Consider the following 22,742-nt stretch of genomic DNA (forward strand, 5'->3'; position numbering starts at 1 on the left):
GAAAAAAACAAACCACAAATAAACCTATGTGCTAAATAAATCCGTTTTACTTGATGATTCTTCTAAAGTTTATGTCAAAGAAAAAGGAAAAGTTGGTCCCAAGCAAAGTCCCTTGACCACAGCTGTCTGAAATTAGCCAGATGATGGGCGATACCGAGAACCTCAGCTCTTTCCTGCCTTGTATTTCATGGGGAGTGTCACGGCCCGCACAAATGGAAATTATGAATCACAAAGATGAACGTCCTCTCTTCAAATCCGGTGGCTCAGGAATGTCATAAAGATAACAACATTGGGTTAATTCATCTTTTGGGGGGTGTCTCCCCTTATCCCATACAGGTCTTTGTCTTCTGAGCACAACAAGCTAGGTGGTCCAGGAAAACTGGGGATAGTACCCACAGGACCCCATGATTGCCAGGGCCCCGAGCACAAATCTTTTCATCCCAGCTGCCAATGGGAAATTCTGCAAACTCACAGCCACACCGCTAATGCTTGGAGGTGGGGGTGAGCCAGAGCTCTTTTCCAGATTCGCCTAGTGTCCTCTCTCTGGAAGAGCTTCATGACACTATCTGAGGGTTTGTTTGTTTAGAAGTATTGCTAAAACACTCATAAAAATACAGTTTGAACACATGTAAGCTGGACAGAAAACAACATATATACCTTCATTGAAGTTAGGAAAGTGAAAAGGCTGATTTATCAAGTGTTGCCTGAAATCCTGAACATTTTCTGGGCTTCTTACTATCTTAATGTAGCATACATTGAACAGATTCTTTCATTCATCTTCTGAATGACCCAGCACTCATAATTTTCCTAAAACTGCCCATCTTGGCTCAGTTCAGTTTGGAAACCACCAAGGGACTCAGGAATCTGCCCCTCAGACCCAAGGAGATTCCCATGATAGGAAGAAGGGCACCAACGTTCTTAGGGGTTAGGGGTGGCCCAAAAATCCATTTCTTTTTAGCAGCCTTTCCTGCTCCCCTTTTAGAGTACTGCTGGGCCATGTAGCTCCAAGATGGACAGGGCACTACACCCGTTTGTTACAAAAAGGAGGCATCAGACCCCATATTAAAAAACAGAACCGCACAATGGGAATGCTTTAATCGTCATCCACACAGACGAGCGGAAGCTACAGACAGAGAGCCACTACGGACGGTGCCCGCAGCAGAGGTGAGAATGGCCCAGAACTCTGCCTCTGGGAAAGGTGCCAGGTGTACAGGACTTATTGTGGTGCCCTCACCAGACCCCTCCTCCTCCTCCTCCTCCTCCGTGGCCGCTGGTGGCTCCTGCATCTCCTCTGGGGAAGCCTGAGGCCGGCTCTGGTAACTTCTGCTGCCTGAGACAGTCACGCGTGCTCGGGACCTCTCACCTGAGGTCTCTGGGTGCTGAACTGGTGTGGAGGTAGCTAGGCCCAGGAGAGAAATGTGGTCACCTGTGTCATCTTCTTCAAAGTCGTTAAGGCAGTACACTTCATCCATGTCAACGTCCAGTGTCCGGAAGCCCTTGGTGACCACACCAGGCCGGGGGTCCAGGATGCCCCCGAGGTGAGGCTGGGCCAACTGCTGCCAGTGGTGAAGAGTGGCAGAACCTTGCAGGAGAAAAGGAAGAGAATAGGGTACAGAGAGAGGAGAGGGTTAGGGTGGAAGTCTAAGATGATGCCTGTTTACCACCCTTCAAGTGCTTAGCATGAACCCCAACTGGGCCTGAGCCTCCGAAGGTGGACTATGGAAGGGACACTGGTGGAGCTGCTTTAGTCCTCCGTGCTATGCACCAGTAGTTAATGTCCTACCGTGCTCAAAAGGGGCACCCATCTAAGGAATCAACAATGAATTTTTTTAAAAAGTAAAATTAATGCCATACTGTATGCCAAGGATGCTTGATGATAATGTCTTTAATCAACTGATGTAACACCAAAATTCAACATATTATGACTTTACAAATTGGAGAGGGAAAAAAAGGAAGACACGCACAAAGGGGAGGCCATGTATACCAATTCTATGCCAAATGCACACTGCTGGGAACAGGAAAGACATAAGCTCAGGGAGAATAAAACAATGTCAAACCAATCTCAGGACCCATAACAAGAAAAAAGCAAAAAGAAATTAAAGAAGCACCTAGAGATAAGTGATAGGTGTGACCACCACCTCTTTTACTTAGGTTTTCTGTATTCCACCAACAACTGTGAGAGGCTGCAGGGTTAGGGAGAGGGAATCGGGTTAAAGAGATGTGATTTAAGAACACAGGAAGTCCACACAGAGGTCTGAAGCAGAGCAGCTGATATCCTCGGTGACACCAGATCCCGCGACTCAGATGACATTGTGCAAGGTCTGTAATAACACCGGAGCGTGTCCCGGAGGACCTCAAGGTGTCATAGGTACTCTACAAAGAAAAGTGTTTCAAGGCCAAGTGCACTTAAGAAACCTGGGTAAAGAAGTGTAGTGTTTACTCAGGAGCACCCCAGAACCTTTAGTATGCTGCAACGTCCTGGGGTTCTGCCCAAGCTACTGGACAGAGCAACCATTCATCCCCCTTGGAACACTTATTAACACCTTACTTGAAGCTGACATTGGTGGTGTGTGGCCCCTGAGGCTAGGAGTTCCAACCCATTCTTCAGATAAAGTCATCACCCACATGCACACAGCCACACAAATAAGCATTCTATGCTCAAAAGAGAGACTTTTAGAGAAGATCCCAGGCATCAGAAGGCAGGAGCCTTCCCCTGCAAATGGCCCAGATAGTCACCACCAGTTTACCAAGGGTGTACTTGCTGGATGGGCAAGAATCCCTCCAGGCTACCAGGCTGTCGTGGGGAGTAAAGAAAGGGAATCACAGATGCCAGGAGCCAGCAGCTCAGGAAGTTAACAAAAAAGAGAAGGGAAAAGGCTGCAGATGGTGAAGTGAGGGAGCAGTCCAGGACCCTCCAGTGTGCCCAGTGAGCCCACCACCTCCAGACACCACTGGGAAATAACTTCTCGTGGAACAATCTCAGCCAGCAAGGCTTGAGAGGATTTTATAAATGGGCAATTTCAAATCCACTTAAAAAAAATTGTACTTACTACCAATACATGTTTAAACTGTTCCTAGACACCCGCTCTGAGGTCTACCCCAGTTTTAAGTGTGCACAGGTACAACAGCAATCTACTTAACCTTGATCCACTGAATACAACAGGAAGTACTACAAATGCAAAAAACAAACAAAAAAAGGCAACAATATAAAGAGGGGTGTATGATGAGAGAGAGCATTACATTCCTGTTCTCTCACTAGGTGCTAAGATACATCCAGAGCAGTGGTTCTCAAACAAGGACAATTTTGCCCCCCAGAGTACATTTGACAATGTCTAGAGACATTTTTGGTTGTCCCAACTGTGGAGGAAGAGGGGGATGCTAATGGCATCTTGTGGCAGAAGCCAGGGAAACTGCTAAACAGTCTACAATGCCCATGACAGCCCCACAACCAAAGAATGATCCAGCCCCAGATGTCAACAGTGCCAAGACTGAGAAGCCCTGCTCTAGAGCAATGGTTCTGAACTCTCAGATCTTTTGAGAATCTGAAGGAAGCTGTGGACCCACCCCAAAGGGAGTTCACACATAAGCAACACTGTGTAAATGTGGCCAGGGCTCACACACGTGCTGAAACCAATTCATGGGATGTATCCCAGGTGCCACAGCATCTTTTTTTTATAAAGCTATTCCATGGAGGCATGCTTATATGGCAATTTGTTTTATATATATATTACATCAACTCACTCCTCAAAACCACTTTATAAACTAAGTATTATTACCCATACTTTACAGATGAGGGAACAGAGGTGCCCTGAAGTTAGAAAACTTTCCAAAGTCACTTAAATAATGGGGGCATAGACAGGGTTCAGAACTAAAGGCCAGGTTCTTTCAGTATTCTCATGCCACCCATCCTCCAAAATCCACAAATCTCAGAACAAGGACTCAGCGTTCCAGCCAGGAACCCCAGCTGAGTGGCAGTGGCTGGCCTCCCGCTGCACAAACGCTGGCAGCAAATTTTCCAGGTGTGTTCAACATCTTCCAGGAGACACACACACTCCTGTAGATGGGGTTTCTCTGCCACCCTGGGAACCCTTATACATACTACATAATGGGCCCCCATCCACATGCTTGCTGGCTGCACCGGCACATTCCTGGCGACAAAACTGCACCAGGGAGAAGTCTTAAACAAGCCAGTGCCATGCCCAGCTTCAAACTACACACTGGGATCTTAGGAGGAGAATGAGAAATCCCCAGTACTGCGTGACCACATCACTGCTACTTCTGGAATGGGAAGAAAGGAAAAGCCAGGAAACTCTGGAAAGCAGAGAACTGAGGCAAAAAAATTGCCGAACCTCCTCACCGTCCTGGAGGGGGCTCGAGATGTTCATAATCTGCTGGGAAAGAATTCAGGGAGGCTGGAGGTCCAGGCCTTGCTCCTCCATCTGGTCAGCAGGCTGCCCCCATCACTCCATGTCCCCCCACCCCCCATCTCTCATGGAAGGGCTCGAGGGAGAAATGAGGCTACAGAGCGTCTGCTGTTTGGAGCCAAGGAGGCTACAGAAATGCATGAAGTTATCTGCATTCCCTGAAACCGCACAGCCAAGGAAACTTGGTGAGATTTCAACTGAAAGCTTATATAGAAAGATGTACTGTCCTCAGATTTCTACCCCACATCTTTGGCATCCCTTACATAAGAACAGCTGATCTTAACTGGGCACTTACTAAGTGCCGGGCACTCTCCGAAGAGGTCTACATCTATAACTCATTTAATATTTATCACCCTGTTGTCTCCATTATACAGATGAGGAAACTGAACACAGGGAGGTAAAGTAACTTGCCAGAGGTTGCATGGTGGGCAAGTGGCTGATCTGGGACTGAAACTGAGGCCAGCTCCAGTGTCCATTCTCTTAACCACAAATACTGCCTCTCAGCAGCGAGGAGGCCTCACCTATGTGAGTCTCAGACAGCACGTCAATAACACAAGTCAATAATTAGCTTTTCTAATCTCCGTGCAGGTGTTTTCTATTCTGCAGAAGTGAGTATCAGTGAAGCATCTCAAACCTGACTGATTTCAGTTATGTCATGCTGTGGGGCTCATGAACCATCTCCACTCCTGGGTTGCTCTGAGGCCCCAGGAGGGTTTGCAAAGCCCAGCATCTGGGCAGATCACCTCACCTCCCTTCCACTGCCACTGCCTGAGCCACCATGTAGGAATTCTTCCGATCTCCTGGCTGCCTGAAGTCCTTCTTTTGATACAGGAGGGCATACAAATTAAAAAGTAAATATAAATGGCATCTCATTCAGAGCCCTCTTGCCTCTTTCCTATTCCCTATTTCCCCATCTCATTCCCCAGCCTGGCTTCCTTTACTTGTCAACCACAATTATTAGCTACTTCCCATTACCAACCCAATGTAAGACATGCCCACTCCTCCCACCCACATACAAATGAGGCTGGAGTTAGGCAATGGGGCAAAGAGAGAAATCTTTGTGTTCCTGGTTGGCACAAGATAAAGTTCTATGGAATAACGGAATGGACACTGGGGGGAGATGTAATTACGGTCACTGCCCCTTTCCCTGTCTGCTTTTCCTTCATGTCATCAAAGGAGAAGAAAACCAAATCCATTTATGTCAGAGTAATATCTAGGGCTTAAAAGTTAGAATGAGGGCCGACCCCGTGGCTCACTCAGCCGCAGGTTCAGATCCTATGTAGGGATGGCCGGTGCGCTCACTGGCTGAGCGCGGTGTGGGCAACACACCAAGCCAAGGGTTGCATTCCCCTTACCGGTCACACACACACACACACACAAAAAGTTAGAATGAAACCTGCTGGATAATGTACAGCTTAGAAGTGCATGCTTTTCCCTAATTACATATTAACTTATTTGGAAATACTACATTATAATTAATCAGAAAGGAAGCACAAAATACAGGACAAGAAATACTGCCCGCCTCTGTCTTTTTAATGCAGTTACCTCTCTCTTTCTAGTTTATATGTTTTGTTCTTCACCTACTTTAAACTCATAAAGTAGGATAAAGAGACAGAGTGCCAGCATTCTTAAACACCTAGCTCAGCTATTTTGGCTGACACAATAAGCAAATGGCAAGAAACAGGTAAGGAAGACATAGATGGAAGACACTGATTGGCTATCTGCTACGATCCTAGCCAACATTCTCCAGGGGCCTTGCCCCAGGTACATTTACCTGGGCTGCTGGAGATCACGGGAATCCTATCAGCTTCTCAGTGGGCCAATGGAAAAGGACGATGTGAGAACATGACCCTAGCACGGTGCTGGTCCAGGTCTCAACACCAGTAACTTGGCCCTGTAGACCTGAGCTGCCAGATGGGAAAAACTTAGGGAGCCTAAGTTTTAATAAGCGCCTAATAGATGTCAGACACAACAAAAACATCACATTTACTCCTCACCACAATCTTGTTTGACAGCTCTGAGCTTTTTTCATAAGTAAGGGAAACAAGGCTCCAAAGGTGGGTAACATCCAACGTCACAGTTAAGAGCTATACTAAACCTGGAGTCAGGCAGACTTCTGTGGTCAGCACCCCACTTCACCAAATTAAACACAGTAACACAAAAAATAATTGTAGAGGGGAGGAAGAAAGAAATACTGACTGTATTTACAGGTTAAGAAGTCAAAGAACTACAAAATGAAGCCAAAAGGAACTATATCATGAGGACGTGTTACAGGTCATAGTAATAAGATATAACTTTTTAATGGCAGTGATTTAGCCTCCTGGGGAGCAGGGTACTGTAGATGAAATTTACCTTCCAAATCTAATGGGATTTTCTTTCTCTTATTCTATTAACTAATCACAAAAAAGGCTGTTCTCTAAGTCACATGATTAAAAGAAATAAAGATGAATTGGTCAAAACAAATTTTTAAAAATCTCCTCCTGCAATGTGCTTTGAAAATGAATCCAAAAACATACTCTTAGATGATCTAATGAAATACAGAGTTAAATATAAAAAGCAGACAAGATAGAGATGGAAAATTCCACTGATCTTTGAGAGACAAAGGAGGGGAAAAAAAGAAAAGGAGAAAGTAAAATTGCAGAAATGGAAAATTTTATTGAAAGAAAAACAGACAATATGGATCAGAAAACAATTGCCAAGCTTACAACTGAACAAACAATTTAAAAGAGTGAGCCATACCTTTTCTGAAATCTAGAAAGGACCTAAATTATACAATTAAAAAATAATCATGAAAACAGAACAAGAGCCCACCCTCTTCCTTCCTTTGGAAAATATGGGATCCAGTCATGTCTTGGGTCTTCAGCAGGCACAAACTCACCTTACAGCATGCATTCTCAATAGGGGCACTATTGGCCCAAGGGGGCAAAAATGGGTTCTTTTGAGGTGAAAATAACTGTATTCTTTTTAGGCACAGATATATACATAGTACATAAACAACATATCTGCGATATTAAAATTTTATGGGGTGGGGGGTACAAATAGGAAAAGATGTCTACAAAGGCTCCTTAAAGGGGGCAATAATAAAAAGAAAGTTGAGAAATGCTGCCTTACAGAAATTCTGATTTTGCTTGGCATCAGAAATGTAGTACAGAATTCTAAAACACCCTCTCAAACTCACATGGGTTTCCAACTAAAATGGATTTCCAAACTAAAAAATGAAAAATGCAAACACTTGGTGTAAAGCCAAAATAAAAAGGAGGAAGAAAGGTGAGGTTTTCCATGAGTTTAATCTATCTGAGGAGCCCCCAAGACTAAAAAGTGAACTGTCCCTGGAAAAGGGTGGCTTAAGGAGATACAAAACTCACTTGCCTCCACAGCCACCCCTTCTTGGCCTCCAAATTTCAGACTGTAGCAGCCCTGCTCAGAACATGCTGTCTGCAGAAAGCCACACCCTCTCTATAAAAACTAAACCAGAGCGCAGAGCCCACAAATCGCTTTCAGCTGGTTAGTGAAAATCGCAACTTAACAGTGTTTGCTTGGCATTGCTCCTTGACACTAAAATTTCTGAGAAGCCAAAGCATTAATTCTCCACACTTCTCAGACCCCCAGCCTGACCTGATTCGTTTTTGAGTCTATTAGCAATGCCCCTGCCCCTACAAATGGTTTTTATTTCTAAGGTTCTAAAGGCAAAAGAAAGAACTAGAAGACCACCGTCCGCCTCCCCTCCTTTCCTCTGCCCAGCTCGGTTGCCTGCGTGCCCCCTGTCATGCGTGCCGGCGGGCACGGAGGGGGACCGAGGCTGGCGGCCACCCTCACAGGAACTCAAACCAGCAGCGCGGGTGGCTGTCGCGGAAGAAAAAGGAGTAGGCGTTACAGAGCGGCCCCGCCCTCCGGAGGTGCAGCAGGGACCACAGGGAGTCGCCGAGGAGGGCAGAGAGGGGCCGAGGCCCCCTGCGGTCACCTTCCAGCGGCTTCACGATCTGGAGCTTCTCGGGCAGGTAGGAGCGGCTGCTGAAGGACATGCCGGAGAAGCCGGTGACCTCGGAGAAGCGGGAGTGCGTGCCCAGGGACATGATGCTCTCAGTGGGCGTGACGGAGCCGCTGCGCAGCTCGCCCTTCTCCGCCAGCTCGCGCAGCTTCCTCTCCTGCTCCTCCTCGAAGAACCTCCGCTCCGAGAGGTAGTTCTCCCGGCGGAGGGACAGCCGCCTCAGCGCCGTCTCCAGGTCGTGCGAGCCGGGGGTGCCCGGGGTCCCCGGCTTCTTACTCCGCGCGTCGTTTCTGGAAGAAGAAGGCGGGGTGAGGGCGGGGTGTCCGGCAGGGGGCGCCCGGGACGAGGAAGGCCTGACGCTGAGTGGACGGGGGCAGCCACTCCGGGGGGCTGCAGGACTTTCTGCGGAAACCATGGCACACCGTTGAAATGCAGGCAAAAATGGGGAAACAAATGCCTGCCCAGAGGAACTACTTCTCTCTGTAGGGTTTTCCGGGGAGGAGGACTAAGATGGGATGAAAACTTGCACATCCTAAGTAAAATTCACGGGCACCTCCCTCAGTTTAGGAAGAAACTACCTCCAGGCTGGAGTTCCCGTCCACCAGCAGGGCAGCTGGATCTAGGGAGGCTTCGTGCTTCTCTTTCCTCTTGAATTAAAGGAGCTGAGAGCTCAACTCTGAACAAAACCAGCTCTGATCAAGGAGTTGCCCATCCATCTCACCCAATCGGTCCAGAATGCTTCTCTTTCCTCTTGAATTAAAGGAGCTGAGAGCTCAGCTCTGAACAAAACCAGCTCTGATCAAGGAGTTGCCCATCCATCTCACCCAATCGGTCCAGAAGAATCCATTTTATTAAGTTAGAGGGAAAGGGCGCACAAAGTGGACAATGTTGGGGGACAGAGTCCGCAGGGCTTCAGGTCAAAGAGGAATTGACCACTGCTGAGGAAGGCCCACCCTACAGACCACAACAACGTGATGGACACTCGTTGGACACTCTGGCTCCCTGCACCCTATCTTCTGAAGCAAACTAGATTCTGGGCACAAGGCAGACAGCCTGAGTCTTCCTCAGTCTGTCTAACATCCAAGCTAGAAAGGGTTTCACAAAACAAATGTCTATTCTGTAGCCTAACAGTGAAGAGTAACAGAAAAAATTATTCATTAATTCTCCCCTTCAGTATTTTATAGAAAAGCAGACTTTCTGGTATTATCTTGTTACACCTCTGTGAAATGGTTAAAATGTCAGTAACAGGGATAAGGTTAAGCTCAGCGGGTTGGTAGAACAGATTTGGAGAACATAAGGTCTATATTTTTCAGGCAATTCTCATCAGCCTCCCTCTTATGAGTACTGAACCTTCATTCAATCCACACCACCTCTCCTCTTGCCAAAACAGAAAAATAAAAACTCCCAGTTCACTCACCCCAAGTCAGCTGCCTCTGTTTCCAGGATGATACTGTTGGTCTTGTTGTCGAGGACAACGTTGCCGATGTCACTGCCATAGATGCTGGACCGGGGGGTGCTGACACAGCTGGACAGGAGGGAGTTCATGGCCGAAGACTGGTTGGAGCCAGGGATGTTCATGGGGGAAGGGGTCAGAGATCTCTGTTTGACAACCTGGTTGATGTTTCTCACGGTCTCAAAGACACGCTTCTGGTGACTGGGGAGGATGCACAATAACATCCATGAGTAAGCAAATGCAGGAATGATCCTGGAGCTAAACCCTACAAAACTGGTCAGCTGAGGAGCCAGAAAGTCACCTGGCCCTTGATGAGCCCCAAGCAGCCTGCTATCCTGTGCCTTCCACATGTTCTTAGCGCATTGGTTGCCTCCTTCATAATGTGAACTTGGAGAGACTCAACACCCACTGAATCCAGGACTCTGGAGCATGGTTGTATCCTAATGGTAAGAGCTAGCATAAGTGATGCTGCTCTTCACATCCCTAATGCTTGACCTACAAATAAAATACTTAAAAGATTATTTTTGTCTTCCATCTGGCTTTCTTCTTTCATAATATCCACTAGAATGCAAGCTCCAGGAGGGCAGTTTTCATTGCTGAGCACATTAGTGGGGCTCAATAAATATTTGTAGAATGAATATTTGTGGACCATGTACTTTTTAAAAAAGCAAGACTTAAAATTAGTACTAAACTTCATAATGAGAGGATAAAATACCAGATTTGCCTACTTTTAGAAACTGTTATTACTAAGAGCAGAACCATGTTTTGATGCTAATTTGCTCCCTTTTAAGAAGAAAAGGGTAGGCAGGTTTCTATAATGACCACTTCCTTTGGGGCTGCAGAGGACTTCACACATATACAGAGGCTCACTAGACACTTGTCACTCCCAGGATCCTGTTTTAAGTTCTGTCTGTGGAGTTTGGGTACAGAGAAAAGACAATGAAAGTCAGGAAAAGAGATGGCAGAAGCCAACAATGCCCACGTGTGTCCATAAGAGAACACCACTGCAGAGCCCTCTGTATCTTATTGTATCGCTATCTTTTTTTCTATCAGACATTAAAAATTTTTAAAGTAAAGTTTTCTGCTGAAACGAAAAATAAAAAATGCTCAGCTGTGCAGACTTGGAGCTTGTTTTAAGAGAAATGTGAAACACATGTCTCCTATTCCAACTTTCTGTTCATAAAATATCTTTAAAACCTAATAGGAGGAGCTGAGGGATGTTGTCAGCTATGTTCTCTCATTTCCCTTAATCTGAACTGGGAAGGAGCAGTCATCACTACTGGTGTCTGAGGCCCAAATGTTGCTAGGTTTTGAACACCACAGGCCACAAATCAGTCTCTGGGAAGCTTAGAAGGATAGAAACTGTCTGGCCATACGTGACATCTGGAGACTCAGGCTCTTCCAGCTTCAGCTCCTTGCGCATGGTTCCCTCGATTTCCGCTGCCAAGGAGTCCTGGGAAAAGCAAGAAGACACATGCCAAGTGAGCAGCAGTTCAAATGCTCTCTTTCTAAAAGAGGCATGCAGCCAGGTGAGCCAAAGGAGAGAAACCAACGCATCAGAAGCCCACAGACTTCCCACAATACAAAGTTAACAGCATTCTCCATTGTTACAGACCCTGGCTGAGCAATCACCAAGGCAGCACCATCAAACACTGAGCATAAAACCCCTAACCCACATGCATCTAAGTGTCTGAAAGCAAACCTTTGCTCCCCTGGCCAAACTATGGAGCTGCCACTATGGCCACAGGAGGGACAAAGAATTTGTTGGAGGGAAAGGGGTATGTTCAGAATGATGGGAATGGGTGAATTGCCAAATACCTCCACACTTACAGTCAGATATGGCATCACAGCCCATACAAGACTACTGTCCTCCCAGTCTACAGAGTCTACCTGCCAAATACCTCCACACTTACAAACAGTCAGATATGGCATCACAGCCCATACAAGACTACTGTCCTCCCAGTCTACAGAGTCTACAGTATCCCCTCAGCTCATCCAGGATTCTGGAACAGACCCTAGACAAAGGCCTCCAACTTTGGCTCCTAGGAAAGCACTCCCACTTCCAAAAGGCACTCTGATTCTGCTCTGGAGAGAAGGTCTCTATGTGCATGACCTGAGTCTTGGGCACTGTCATCTCCAGGCCTCTGTGCTCGACTTCCCCGGCCTCCTATAAGGGAAGCTCCTCTCCCCGCCAACTATGCATGGCCTACCCACCTTTCAATGACCTGCCCAGGAAATGCAGGATTCTTGTTTCCACTAGGAATCTTGCCTCTCCTCCCAAGCAGACACCAAGTGCTTGCTGGCTTCCTAAACAGTTCACTTACTTCTCTCTCTAGCTAGGTCATGAGTTCTGGGATCAGAGGAAGGCCAGTCCCTGATGGTGTCTCATTTCCCCAATAAGCCAGGTCATAAGCTGAGACTCAACAATATGGGCTGCCTGATGGAAACCCCTGCCCTGTACCACCCACCACTCCTCACTGTGTGTGAGGTAGAGCCTAACAATCCCCCGCACTAAGCAGGTAGATGCCCACAGGACCGGGTGTGCAGAAAAGCACCTGTTGAGCATCCGAGGAGGCCACCTAGATCAACCTGAAGGGCTAAACCCATGCTCACCAACATAACTTCCTCCGATGATGGAACTGTCCTCTCTGCACCATCCAACGTAGGAGCTACTGGCCATTGTGACTGAGGCTGTTGTGACTAAGGATCTGAATTCCTAACTGCACTTCGTTTTAGTTGATTTACATTTACATAGCCACATGTGGCCAGTGGCTTCCCAGTAGACAGCACATGAGGAGCCCAGGGCATCCTCCCCACGGCCCCACAGTCCATGGGGATGCTCTATCTGGAGGCTGGAACCAAGTGGGTAGGCTGCACAGGGCCAGCGGGGGGCTCATCAGCAAAGGGCTACTGGCTTGTGTTCAATTCTTATTCACAAATATACAATGTGGTTTAGTAATTATTACCCATGATTGCTAAGGGGTTCTCTAGATGAGTCTCACTTTTTTTTTAAGCCAGCTTATTTTTCTTAGTACTATTATTCACTATGTAGTTTACATTCATAGTTTTGCAAAACAGAGAGGAAGAGGCCTTCATATACCTTAAGAAAAATGACACATCAAATTAGTAACTACACAGCCATGTACTGGGATAAGGTCACCAGAAGTTCTGTGATTTCTTTTGGCGATAACTCCATCCCGTCTGGCAGCCTGGAGAAGCCTGCGGACCCCTTCTCAGAATAATATTTGTAAATGAGTAAAATAATTAGAAAGCCAGTAACACACACACACACACACACACTTCCCCACCACCACCACCTCACCCCCAGGTTCAGGACTGGTAATAACTGTCATTTTGAAGTGGAGATCAGCATCTGTGATATTTTGAGGATCTGCAACAACTGAAATGTGCTGCGAAAACACCTGTGATTGCTACCAGTGACAAAGTCACAGAAAGTGCTAATATTACTGTGGTTTGTTGCCTACCTTTACAAAGGAAGGAAATACTGAATACAGTTAGGGACTAATGAAAATAAAAGACGTAATTCTCCCTCAAAGTGCTCAAGCCCCCCTGAATTCTGTCTGTGGATCCCAGATGAACTCTTGCCGTAAGGCAAGAGACTGGGAAAACAGTTGAGCAAAAACTGCCACTCACTGTTTTATTCAGCAATTAGAATGGCAGAGAGCAAAAGAGGCATACCTGGGCGTTCTGCTCCATAAATACAGGACTGCTTGAAATACCTTTAATGCTTAATGCACTTTAAAAATAGCCATGTTCAAAAACAAGGCTTTGCCAACAGCTACAGAAAAAGGCAAACAAAAGCCTTCTCTCAGCAAATGTGAAAGCTGAGAACCCCTCCAGAACAAACTGAGATGCAGGCTTTCAGTTCAACTTTTCTCATGTAATGGTTTCATTTTCAAAGACAGGTTTGTCCTTGAGATCGGGGAAGGCAGTGTCATGAATCCCAGGTGCCCAGGAAACAAGACAGCCCCAGGAGCTTGCCGCACCAATATGAGAAGCCAGGAAAGAGCCTGCAAAGCTGCCAACCAGTCTATGAGCCGAGTGCAGTTAACGCTGGATCAGGGAACCTGGGGGACAGAGTGTTTTCTGCTGCTTTTACCAGGATTCCTGGAATCATGGTCATCCATCTGGCCTTGGAAAGCTGACAATTTATGTTACGTGTCTTTTATTTTGGTTTCCCTTAGATTTCAATCAAGTTTCTTGAGAGGGAGAGAGGGGGGAAGTTCTAGCCTGACTTTGATATGTGAAAGCAAAGAAGAAAAGAAGATCATGATTTAGGAGAAGTGGGCTAGACAAGAAAGAATGTGGGTGGGGAGCAGTATCTGCTGAAAAGAAAGAGCTCCAGGGAAGGGCAAATTCGAAAGGGTTTTGCAAACAGCCATCCCCTCCTATCTCATTTAGGGGAGTTCCTCTCAAGAGCTCTTCTCTCCTCGGAGAGAATTGGGTGTTTCATCAAACCACAGTAATAGAGCCTGAATATTAAAAGGTTCTTGGTAGTTTGTTTTTCGGGCTGTCCATCCATCATTCATCTATCTATCCAACCATCCAAATATAATATCTATTGTCTGCAATCCTACAACATACCAAGTGCTATCTAGGTATAGAGTATTGAAGACAGGAAGGGAAGAAAATTACAAATAAGACATGGCCTCCACCTTCAATACGCTTTAAAATGAGTATGCTCATTTTCCTGACACCAAATGTTACAGGGAAATGACCAGGGGGGTCAGCCCTGTGCTGACCAACTCCTACAGGGAGATTAACCACCTGGAAAATCCTCTTCTCAACCCTGTTTCCCTAAAGTCCAAACATGAAACAAAGGCTAGGGCTAAAGAAATAAGACTACAGAGAAACAGAATGAAAAACTAAAATAAAATTACCAGCCCAAGCACAGAGAGAAAATTGTTTTTCAGATCATAGACACTGAAAGCCACCAAGAGAATGATTAGTAAGCATACAAAGAATCAACAGAACTGTATGTGCACTTCAAGATTTCTGGAACGCACTTGTGAAACCAAAACAGCACCTGCTCACTCTAATAAGGCCAGAAAAAAATCAGTTATAAATAACGTTTTCCAAATATCTGAGGTTCTTACTAAATCAAGTTCCCACTAAATGTATCTTTTAACGACAAGAGAAGAGACAACAGACTTAGAGTGATGGAAAATAAAGAACCACTTTGTCTTATGTAGTTCAGAAGCCACCACCTGGGCTCGTGTGCCCTTCTTCACTCAGATCCTGATCCGAGCTGCAAAATGAGAAGCTGACTGTAAAGACAGCTCCAGGGTCGCAATGTCAGATGCCGCCTTCCCACCACGAGGAGCCCTCTGGGCAGGAAAAAGGTGTTGGGAAGAAAGAACCAGCTCACCATGGGAAACAGGCCCAGCGAGTGGTAGCGCCGGGACGTGGTGTTGGGCATGGTTTTGTTCCGGAGGTTCTTCAGCTCCTCCTGTGCCTCATGAAGCATCTCCATGCACTCTGCATACTTGTCCTCCAGCTCCCGCAGCTGCAGGTGACCGGGAAAGATACAGAGGGTCAGGATCTCGTGAGCAACCAGGGCACACACACTAGCCCGCCCACCTGAGAGCCAGAAAGGTACAAGTAATCTAACTCAGCCCCCAGCATCTCGTGGAACTGGCTGCACTGTGGTCGTGTGGCCAAAAGGGTCCTGGGGCTTGCATTTCCTTTCACTTGGGGCAAGTTACAGACTCAGTAATCTCCTAAGATACTAACAAGGGGCCACTGAGATAAAACCAACTTTAAACAAAAGATCATCACATCCTGGTTTCAGGCTGCATCTCTGCACAAGACTCCTTTCTATGGTGTGCTTTGTGTTGCGCTGTTTTACTATTTGAGTGTTTATTGGGAGCCTGTGCACAACTGAGAATTACCTTATGAGTAAAATTAAGTTCAATATAAAATTGTTTGTTATGGTGGACATGACCAAAGCCTGGCAATGGAGGTTCCACTGGACCCAGAGGCCTGAAGAAATGAGGTAGAGATGCTCACCTCGGCCGTGAGCTGCCGCTGGGCATCCTTAGCAGCCCCCAGGTGCTGGACGAGCTCTTCATTTTCCACTGTGCACTAAAACGTGGCAAAGATCAATCATCTCGTGTACAACACCTAGATAAGTTTGACTGCTTCCTCCTTGCTATTTGATCCACTGTGATCTCATCACATCTCTACAATGAGATCTTCATCTTATACTGGAGTAAAATTCTTTCTTTTATACAATTTTGAAGGCAAAGTCTTTCCTATATCCATGTTCATTGTCCACTCACCCCTTTGATCCACTGTGATCTCATCACATCTCTACAATGAGATCTTCATCTTATACTGGAGTAAAATTCTGTCTTTTATACAATTTTGAAGGCAAAGTCTTTCCTATATCCATGTTCATTGTCCACTCACCCCGCCCTTCACCTCCAAAGCATCAGCTGATCTTTAGACACATTTGGGAAACTGTTTTTTGCTGCTTCATCCTAAATCTAAAAGGGATATTGTTTGTTCTGCTGCAGAACGTGCCAGGTGCACCACGTAAAAACGGATACCGGACTAGCTGATACGTAAGTTAAATTCCAAAACTACATACCTACAGCACCTTTTTAATAAATTCTATTAATTAAAGACTATCTTGAGGAGATAAGAGGTCACAAATAACACATCTTGCCAATTCAGGGCATCCAGTTTTATACTATTGGATCCACTAAGCTTTTTCTCCAAAGGGGCAGCACAAACGCCTAAGATATGAAACTAAAGGGCACAGTCTTCTGTAGTAAATGCCCTTTTTGATCTGAGCAAGGCCTTGTTGTGTCAGCCCAAGAAACAAAAAGTCTTACAGCTTTTGCCTTTTTCTGCAAATCAACTATCTGCGATAACAGGTGTGTGATCTCTTCCTGCTGGCGGGCAGCATCTTCAGTCTTCTTGGCCAATTCCTCTGAGATACTAGCAATCTGGACATTGGCATCCCCTTTGACAAAGAAACGACAGTCACAGGAGTAAGTCAGAAAAGGACACATGCAGACCCAGAGAGAATGGTTTTTCTGTGGTTTGCACAAGAAGAACCACCTTTATTACAAGACAGGGGGAGGAGTTGGAGCGTGTATGAAGAAGGAACTCAGTGACCAGTTTCCTACATGGCAAAGCAAAGCAGCTTCTTCACGACTCAGTCAGTCATGAGAAGGAAACTGTCCCTCTGGCTGTCGCTCCCAGACTCAGTACAGGCGTCCAACCACAACCAAGGCTGTCTCCCCAGGGCAAATTAGGCAGGCTCCAAGAGTTGGCCAGGAGGTGCCACACCAAACATGAGTGTGACTGGCTGAATCTCTATGTTCCACGCATGAACAAATCTCATCACTAACAGGAACCCCTGCTGCACCCTGTTTTAGAAAGGAACTATTACTGGTGCACAGTGCAGTTCCCTTGGAGTTTTCAACCAATAGTCAAAGCCATAACTCATTTTACTAGATTTGAACATAGGGTGTGTTTCATTTACTTAGTATTTTGCAGAAACACAAAATAATCTGTTTGACCTTTTGTCTTAATCTTAACTTGTAAACTTATAATAGAGAGGGTGGGGGAAAGAACTTATTTGCAAAGCTAAGAAATATGGCCTCAACTTTCAGAAATCAAATTACTAGTAAGCACTTTTTCCACATCTTCAACACAGGTTTCTGTAGCTGGGCCTAATTTAGCCATTAAATAATTCCAATATTCCAGTAGAAAGCCAAAATTAAAATTAAATATCTCAGCAAGAAATTGAGATAATGTATGGCTAACAACCCAGCACCCAATTCATACATGGGGAGGAAGGGGACACACAGTGTCAGGGGAGGCTTCCAGTTTTAAGAAATGCTACTGAGCCACAAGCTGGCAGGATACTGCACTTTATCAAGGGTGAAGCAAATCTGTCTGGTCATAATGATGAAAGATGCAAAAAGGTAAAGCGAGGGAGTGGGATGGGGAGGGAGGGCCAGGGACATACTCAGCTCCTTCACGCAGTCGTTGACCAGCTGCTGCTCCTTCTCTTCGTAGGTGATGGTCTCTGTCTTCAGCTGGCAGGCCTGCGGACAAGACTCAGGTCAGAGGTCCAGCATTCACACCTGGCCTGGTGGGACAGGTAAGTGCTGAGGTATGACACTAGGGCTAACCTGTGTCTGGGAAGCCACCCTCAGCATCTCCTCACTGTCACCAATCACACCCTCAAATATGGAATCTTAACTCTCTCTGCTTAGTTGAAGGATACACATTCTCAAGGCTGAAAAAATGTGTGTCACTATTGGGCATCACACAAGGCAATGAGCACAAGAGCTATGCACCCTGCTCTGTTCAAACCCTGCACACACCAGCTGCTTAGTTGAAGGATACACATTCTCAAGGCTGAAAAAATGTGTGTCACTATTGGGCACCACACAAGGCAATGAGCACAAGAGCTATGCACCCTGCTCTGTTCAAACCCTGCACACACCAGTCTGTCTAGATATTCATGTGTGTCTATCCCAGCTTGGCTCACAGATATGGATGCCTTTGTGACCTTCACAGTGCCCAGGACACTGCCCTGCCTATAGCAGGCATTCTAAGGATAACCACACAAGAAAAGCTAACATTTACCATGCACCTGCTATGTGCCAGGCACTGAACTATGAGGTTCTGAGTTTGAGTTCAACCTGTGTGTAAACCCAAGAACAAGGTCCAATATGAAAGCATTAAAATTCAGGGACCCAAGAGCTATCCAAGGACGCTAGGCAGCTTGCTCCTAGCTGAAAAGGTGGGAAGAGAGAGATGTGAAGGCCCAAGAAAATGCAGACACACAGAAGGGGTCTCTGAGCCCTCGGGTCCTGGCCCCAGAGAGACACTACACTTCTGAGAATGGAGACAGGGTAGTGGGAATCTGTAGCTGGATCAGATTCCCTTAGCTAGCTTTAGGTGAAGATTCTGACAGAGGGCCTAACCACAGGGTGCCCGGGACTGGAGCATTTACCTGGGGCAGATGCTGGGAGGGGCGGCACCAGACTCAGGATGGGGAGCACTGGGCTGTAGTCTTGGCTCAGCCACTGGCTGGCAGAGGAAACTTGGGCAACCTTCTTGGTCGCTCCAGGTTTATGTTTCCCATCAGTAAACGAGGGGCTGGAAGGGGTGAGGTCTAAGAGAATAGGACATGCAGAAGAGCATCTTGTTAAGCCCAGACTCGCGGATCTTTCCAATGTTTGGGCAAGTTCAAGGTGACGGGCAGCCTGCTCTGTCAGAGAGGCTTCAGGGAGCCCAGGGCCAACCTAGGTGGGCACACAGCCCAAATCTGACAAACAATGGCCTCATAAGCCAGGCCTTTATCATCCCTCTGGCTAAAGAGCATAAACTCGCTACTAGCTAAGGCAGACAAATAGTACTAAATTTGCACGTGTATCAGTGTTTCTAGACAGGGGCAGTGAGTGGAGGGGAAAAGGGCTGGCTTGAGTCACAGAGACTTGCAAATCCTGGCTTTGTCATTTACTAACCCACTGACCTGCAATATCAAAACACCTAGCAGTCAGGGGCCTGGTTTTCTCACTGTAAATGAGAAAGTAACCAGCTGTCAGCTTTGCTGTGAAGACTAAAGAAAAATAATGTAGGCAAAGTGCCTGGCACAGTGCCTAGCCAATAGGAAACACTCAAAAGCATGAGCTCCCAAGTTGCCACAGCTCAGCCTTCAGTTAATTGTTTAAGAAATATGTCTCCAAGTTCTTGTGTACTGTTTCATTAGAGCATATCTAATCTGCAGTAACATGAAAACAAGGCTTAACGCCAGCCTCCAAGTCATTTCTCCTGGGTGCTATGTTCAGGGCTGGAGAATACCACGGGAAGACCTCACTGCCGGAGCTTTTGACCTAACAGCAGAGGAGGGTTTGCAACTCTTTCCAGCCCACACACACTGCATAATTCACCAGGCCCATCTGCCCCAGCCTGGAAGGTGTGTGCTGTGCAAGAAGGCAGTGCCCAGCACACGAATGAGGCACCTGCTAAGCACTTGGTATAGCTACAAGCTGAGGTTCAGGTGGTTCTTCCACAGACTATCACCTTTGAGAACAGCACTGTAACCATGGCTATTATCATGTGGCTGTGGCACCGTAACCATGGCTATTGTCACCAAATAAGGCAAACGGGGCCACCACCCTTCCAGCAGGGGCAAGAGCAGGGAGTCCACCTCACCTCGGATCGAAGTACAACATTCTCCTCTTCAAGGTCCTTCAGCTTCTTCTGAAGAGAATCCAAATGAAAATAATTCTGGACTGAGGAGGATGACTCATTCCTCTTTAACCTGGGCGAGAAAGGACACTCACAATCCAGAGAGACACATTTCCTCCCCACCACCTGGCAAAACATGTGGAGACACAAAGAAGGGCTGTTTGAAAGAAAGTTCAGGAGACTGGCAGATGTGACAATGACCCATCAGACTGCTCCCCACCCCCAGAAAACAGTACCTCCTATGCACAGGCTCACCCCACTTCAGACCCACATTCCAACAAACCTCTGTCCACATCTGCAGTTGCCACATCACCCCAGAATTGGGGGGAATCAACAGTATTTAAAGCCTAAACAACTCTGGGATGCCTGGGTTTTTTTTTAATACCCTTACAATGCACTTCTGTATGCCGAGAACTGTTTTAAGTACTCTGCATGTATTAACTCAATTAATGCTCATAACTCTATGACTTAAGTACTACTGTTATTTCCATTTTACAAATGAGGAAACAAGTACAGACAGGTTAAGTAAATTGGCCAAGAACACGGCAAGTCGCGGAGCCAAGATCTGAACCCAGGCCAGCAGGCTCTAGAGTTCATGCTCCCAACATGAGGCTCTGCTGACTCTCAGAGACTCCACGCCTTCTGTCCCAAGGACCCACCACAGCTCCTCTGGATCCAGAACCCTGTATTTCCTCCAATAGCAGAGCCCACCCTGTTACCTGTTAACATGCCAGGGCAAATCAACCTAAACTGACAAATAAGCGACAAGACCCAATAGGAAGAAAACAAAACCCATCATTCTATGTCCCATTAAAATAGTAAAATTAATCTGTTTGAGGCACTCGGAGATGCTTGGTCTGTAGAAGGCTGACTTGAAGGTGATCCTGCCGAAGTGACTCCAAGGACATCAACAGCAGCCACCCTGTGCCCTGGCCACTAGAAGCACAGCCCCCCTGGGGACTTACGGGGTTGAGCACACGGACTCGGGCTCGCTCTCCTCTGCAGCACTGGTGTAGAACTGAAGCAGCTCATCTTTCATGGACAGCTCGTGCCGTAGCTGAGATACCTGCACAAACAGAGCCGGGCCCATCACTGGCCTCCCAAGAGGTGATAACGTCTATGCTCGTGCTCAAATGCTTATTGTTTAGTGACAAAATTTTCTAAATTCCCATTGACACTGAAGGCACTTGATTTCGTGCTATTCAAAGAAATAGAGTTTCAAAGAGTTGAGTTTGATCCCATTTAAGAAAAATAAAATCAATTACTTTCTGGCAGAAATCTATCTAAATTCATAATTGTTAGTAGAGAGGGGACTGGAAGGCTCTAGAATGATGGTTGGTGGGGATGAGACTGCTGTGGGCCTTGGAAGTAGCCAGATGACCATCTGGGCAAACAGCCAGAGAAATGGATCGTGTTACCAAATGAAAAAAGAGGCCACTCACTTCAGCCAGAACCAAATCCCACCTCAAAACAGGATAATGGAGATGCCAGCTCTGGGTGGGCCGTGACAAGCAGCTCAAGGACCCTGCCTCTCACGCCTGTGACTGATGCACCCTCACAAGGCTCCTGGCCAAGCATGGCCAGATCTTGTTCTGTACCCAATATCACTAAACAGAAATTTCACATTCAGGAAGAGGCAACTGTCAGGTATTGGCCACATATTGACCCCTGCTAAGACAGTTTTGCAAATCACATTGATTTATACTTAAGGTTTTAAACTAAACTTGTGTCATAAAATTCTTCATTTGCCCTTTCACCATTCAGTACTGATGAATATGTAACCAGTGCTATAAATGAGAATTGAAATTCTGTTTTCTTTCTTTCTTGTTTCTAATTTGATTTGGAATCTATGGTTTATTCCATCGTTCCCACATGACACAATGAAGGTATTGTGTGTTCCATGGAAAAGCCAATCTTATGTGCATAACGGCTTTACCTTCCACACCTAGACTGATAATTTCATGGTGTGCCAAAGAGAACCATGTTATAGCTTTCAAATTCAAAGCTTTTCCAAGAAAAAAAGGAATTTCCACTCCCAGAGAGTAGCATGCTCTTTAAGCAAGGTGAGGAAGTCCCAAGTAAGGACAGTAATGTGAAGAATTCGACAGGTGGCCATTTGCCAGTTCCCTGGTGGCATGTCCCTCTGCTCAGAGGGGGTGACCCGGCATGCTTTCTCACCAGTCACCTGAGGGCAGAGGCATTCAGGTCATGACACTGGGGGCAGGGAACGCAGCAGTCAACTTTCTCTCTTCTAGAACATACAGTATTCCACCTTACCTTTTAAAGAAGTGCTAGGAATAAAACTTTTCTTACATAGTGGTAACTCTACTGCATCATGTTAAAACTATCACTAAACATGGACAACAATGTGCTGGAAACAGTTTTAATGAGGAAAATGTTAGAATACATCTTAGGAACATGAATAATGGCACCCCTCCCACTGAGAAAGTGTCTGATAGAAAGTAAGCGAGAAAAAACGAGGAGAAAGTCCTTGCAGTCAAAATTCACTATTAAGAGAACAGGTAGGGGGGCCGGCCCGGTGGCGCACTGCTACAGTGCACCGCTTGGGAGCGCGGTGGCGCTCCCGCCGAGGGTTCGGATCCCACATACAGACCGGTTCCTGCTCACTGGCTGA

The 22,742-nt window shown here is 46.4% G+C and overlaps 1 protein-coding gene across 1 annotated transcript in view; it reads right to left on the bottom strand.

Moving 5' to 3' along the window:
* Positions 1-1,062: 1,062 nt before the first annotated feature.
* TRAK1 (trafficking protein, kinesin binding 1) overlaps positions 1,063-22,742 on the bottom strand; it is a 64,636-nt gene continuing 42,956 nt past the window's right edge. Inside the window, exons 4-13 of the mRNA XM_008571291.1 lie at positions 21,073-21,173; positions 20,072-20,180; positions 17,871-17,949; positions 16,726-16,856; positions 15,896-15,970; positions 15,255-15,392; positions 11,242-11,318; positions 9,830-10,066; positions 8,386-8,702; positions 1,063-1,582 (exon numbers count right to left, since the gene is read on the bottom strand). Of these exons, the coding sequence (XP_008569513.1) occupies positions 1,101-1,582; positions 8,386-8,702; positions 9,830-10,066; positions 11,242-11,318; positions 15,255-15,392; positions 15,896-15,970; positions 16,726-16,856; positions 17,871-17,949; positions 20,072-20,180; positions 21,073-21,173 (1,746 nt within the window). The 3' untranslated portion in view covers positions 1,063-1,100. The remainder of the gene's footprint in view (positions 1,583-8,385; positions 8,703-9,829; positions 10,067-11,241; positions 11,319-15,254; positions 15,393-15,895; positions 15,971-16,725; positions 16,857-17,870; positions 17,950-20,071; positions 20,181-21,072; positions 21,174-22,742) is intronic.

The sequence above is a fragment of the Galeopterus variegatus genome, unplaced genomic scaffold, assembly GCF_000696425.1.
Source record: "Galeopterus variegatus unplaced genomic scaffold, G_variegatus-3.0.2 Scaffold675, whole genome shotgun sequence".
NCBI lineage: Eukaryota > Metazoa > Chordata > Mammalia > Dermoptera > Cynocephalidae > Galeopterus > Galeopterus variegatus.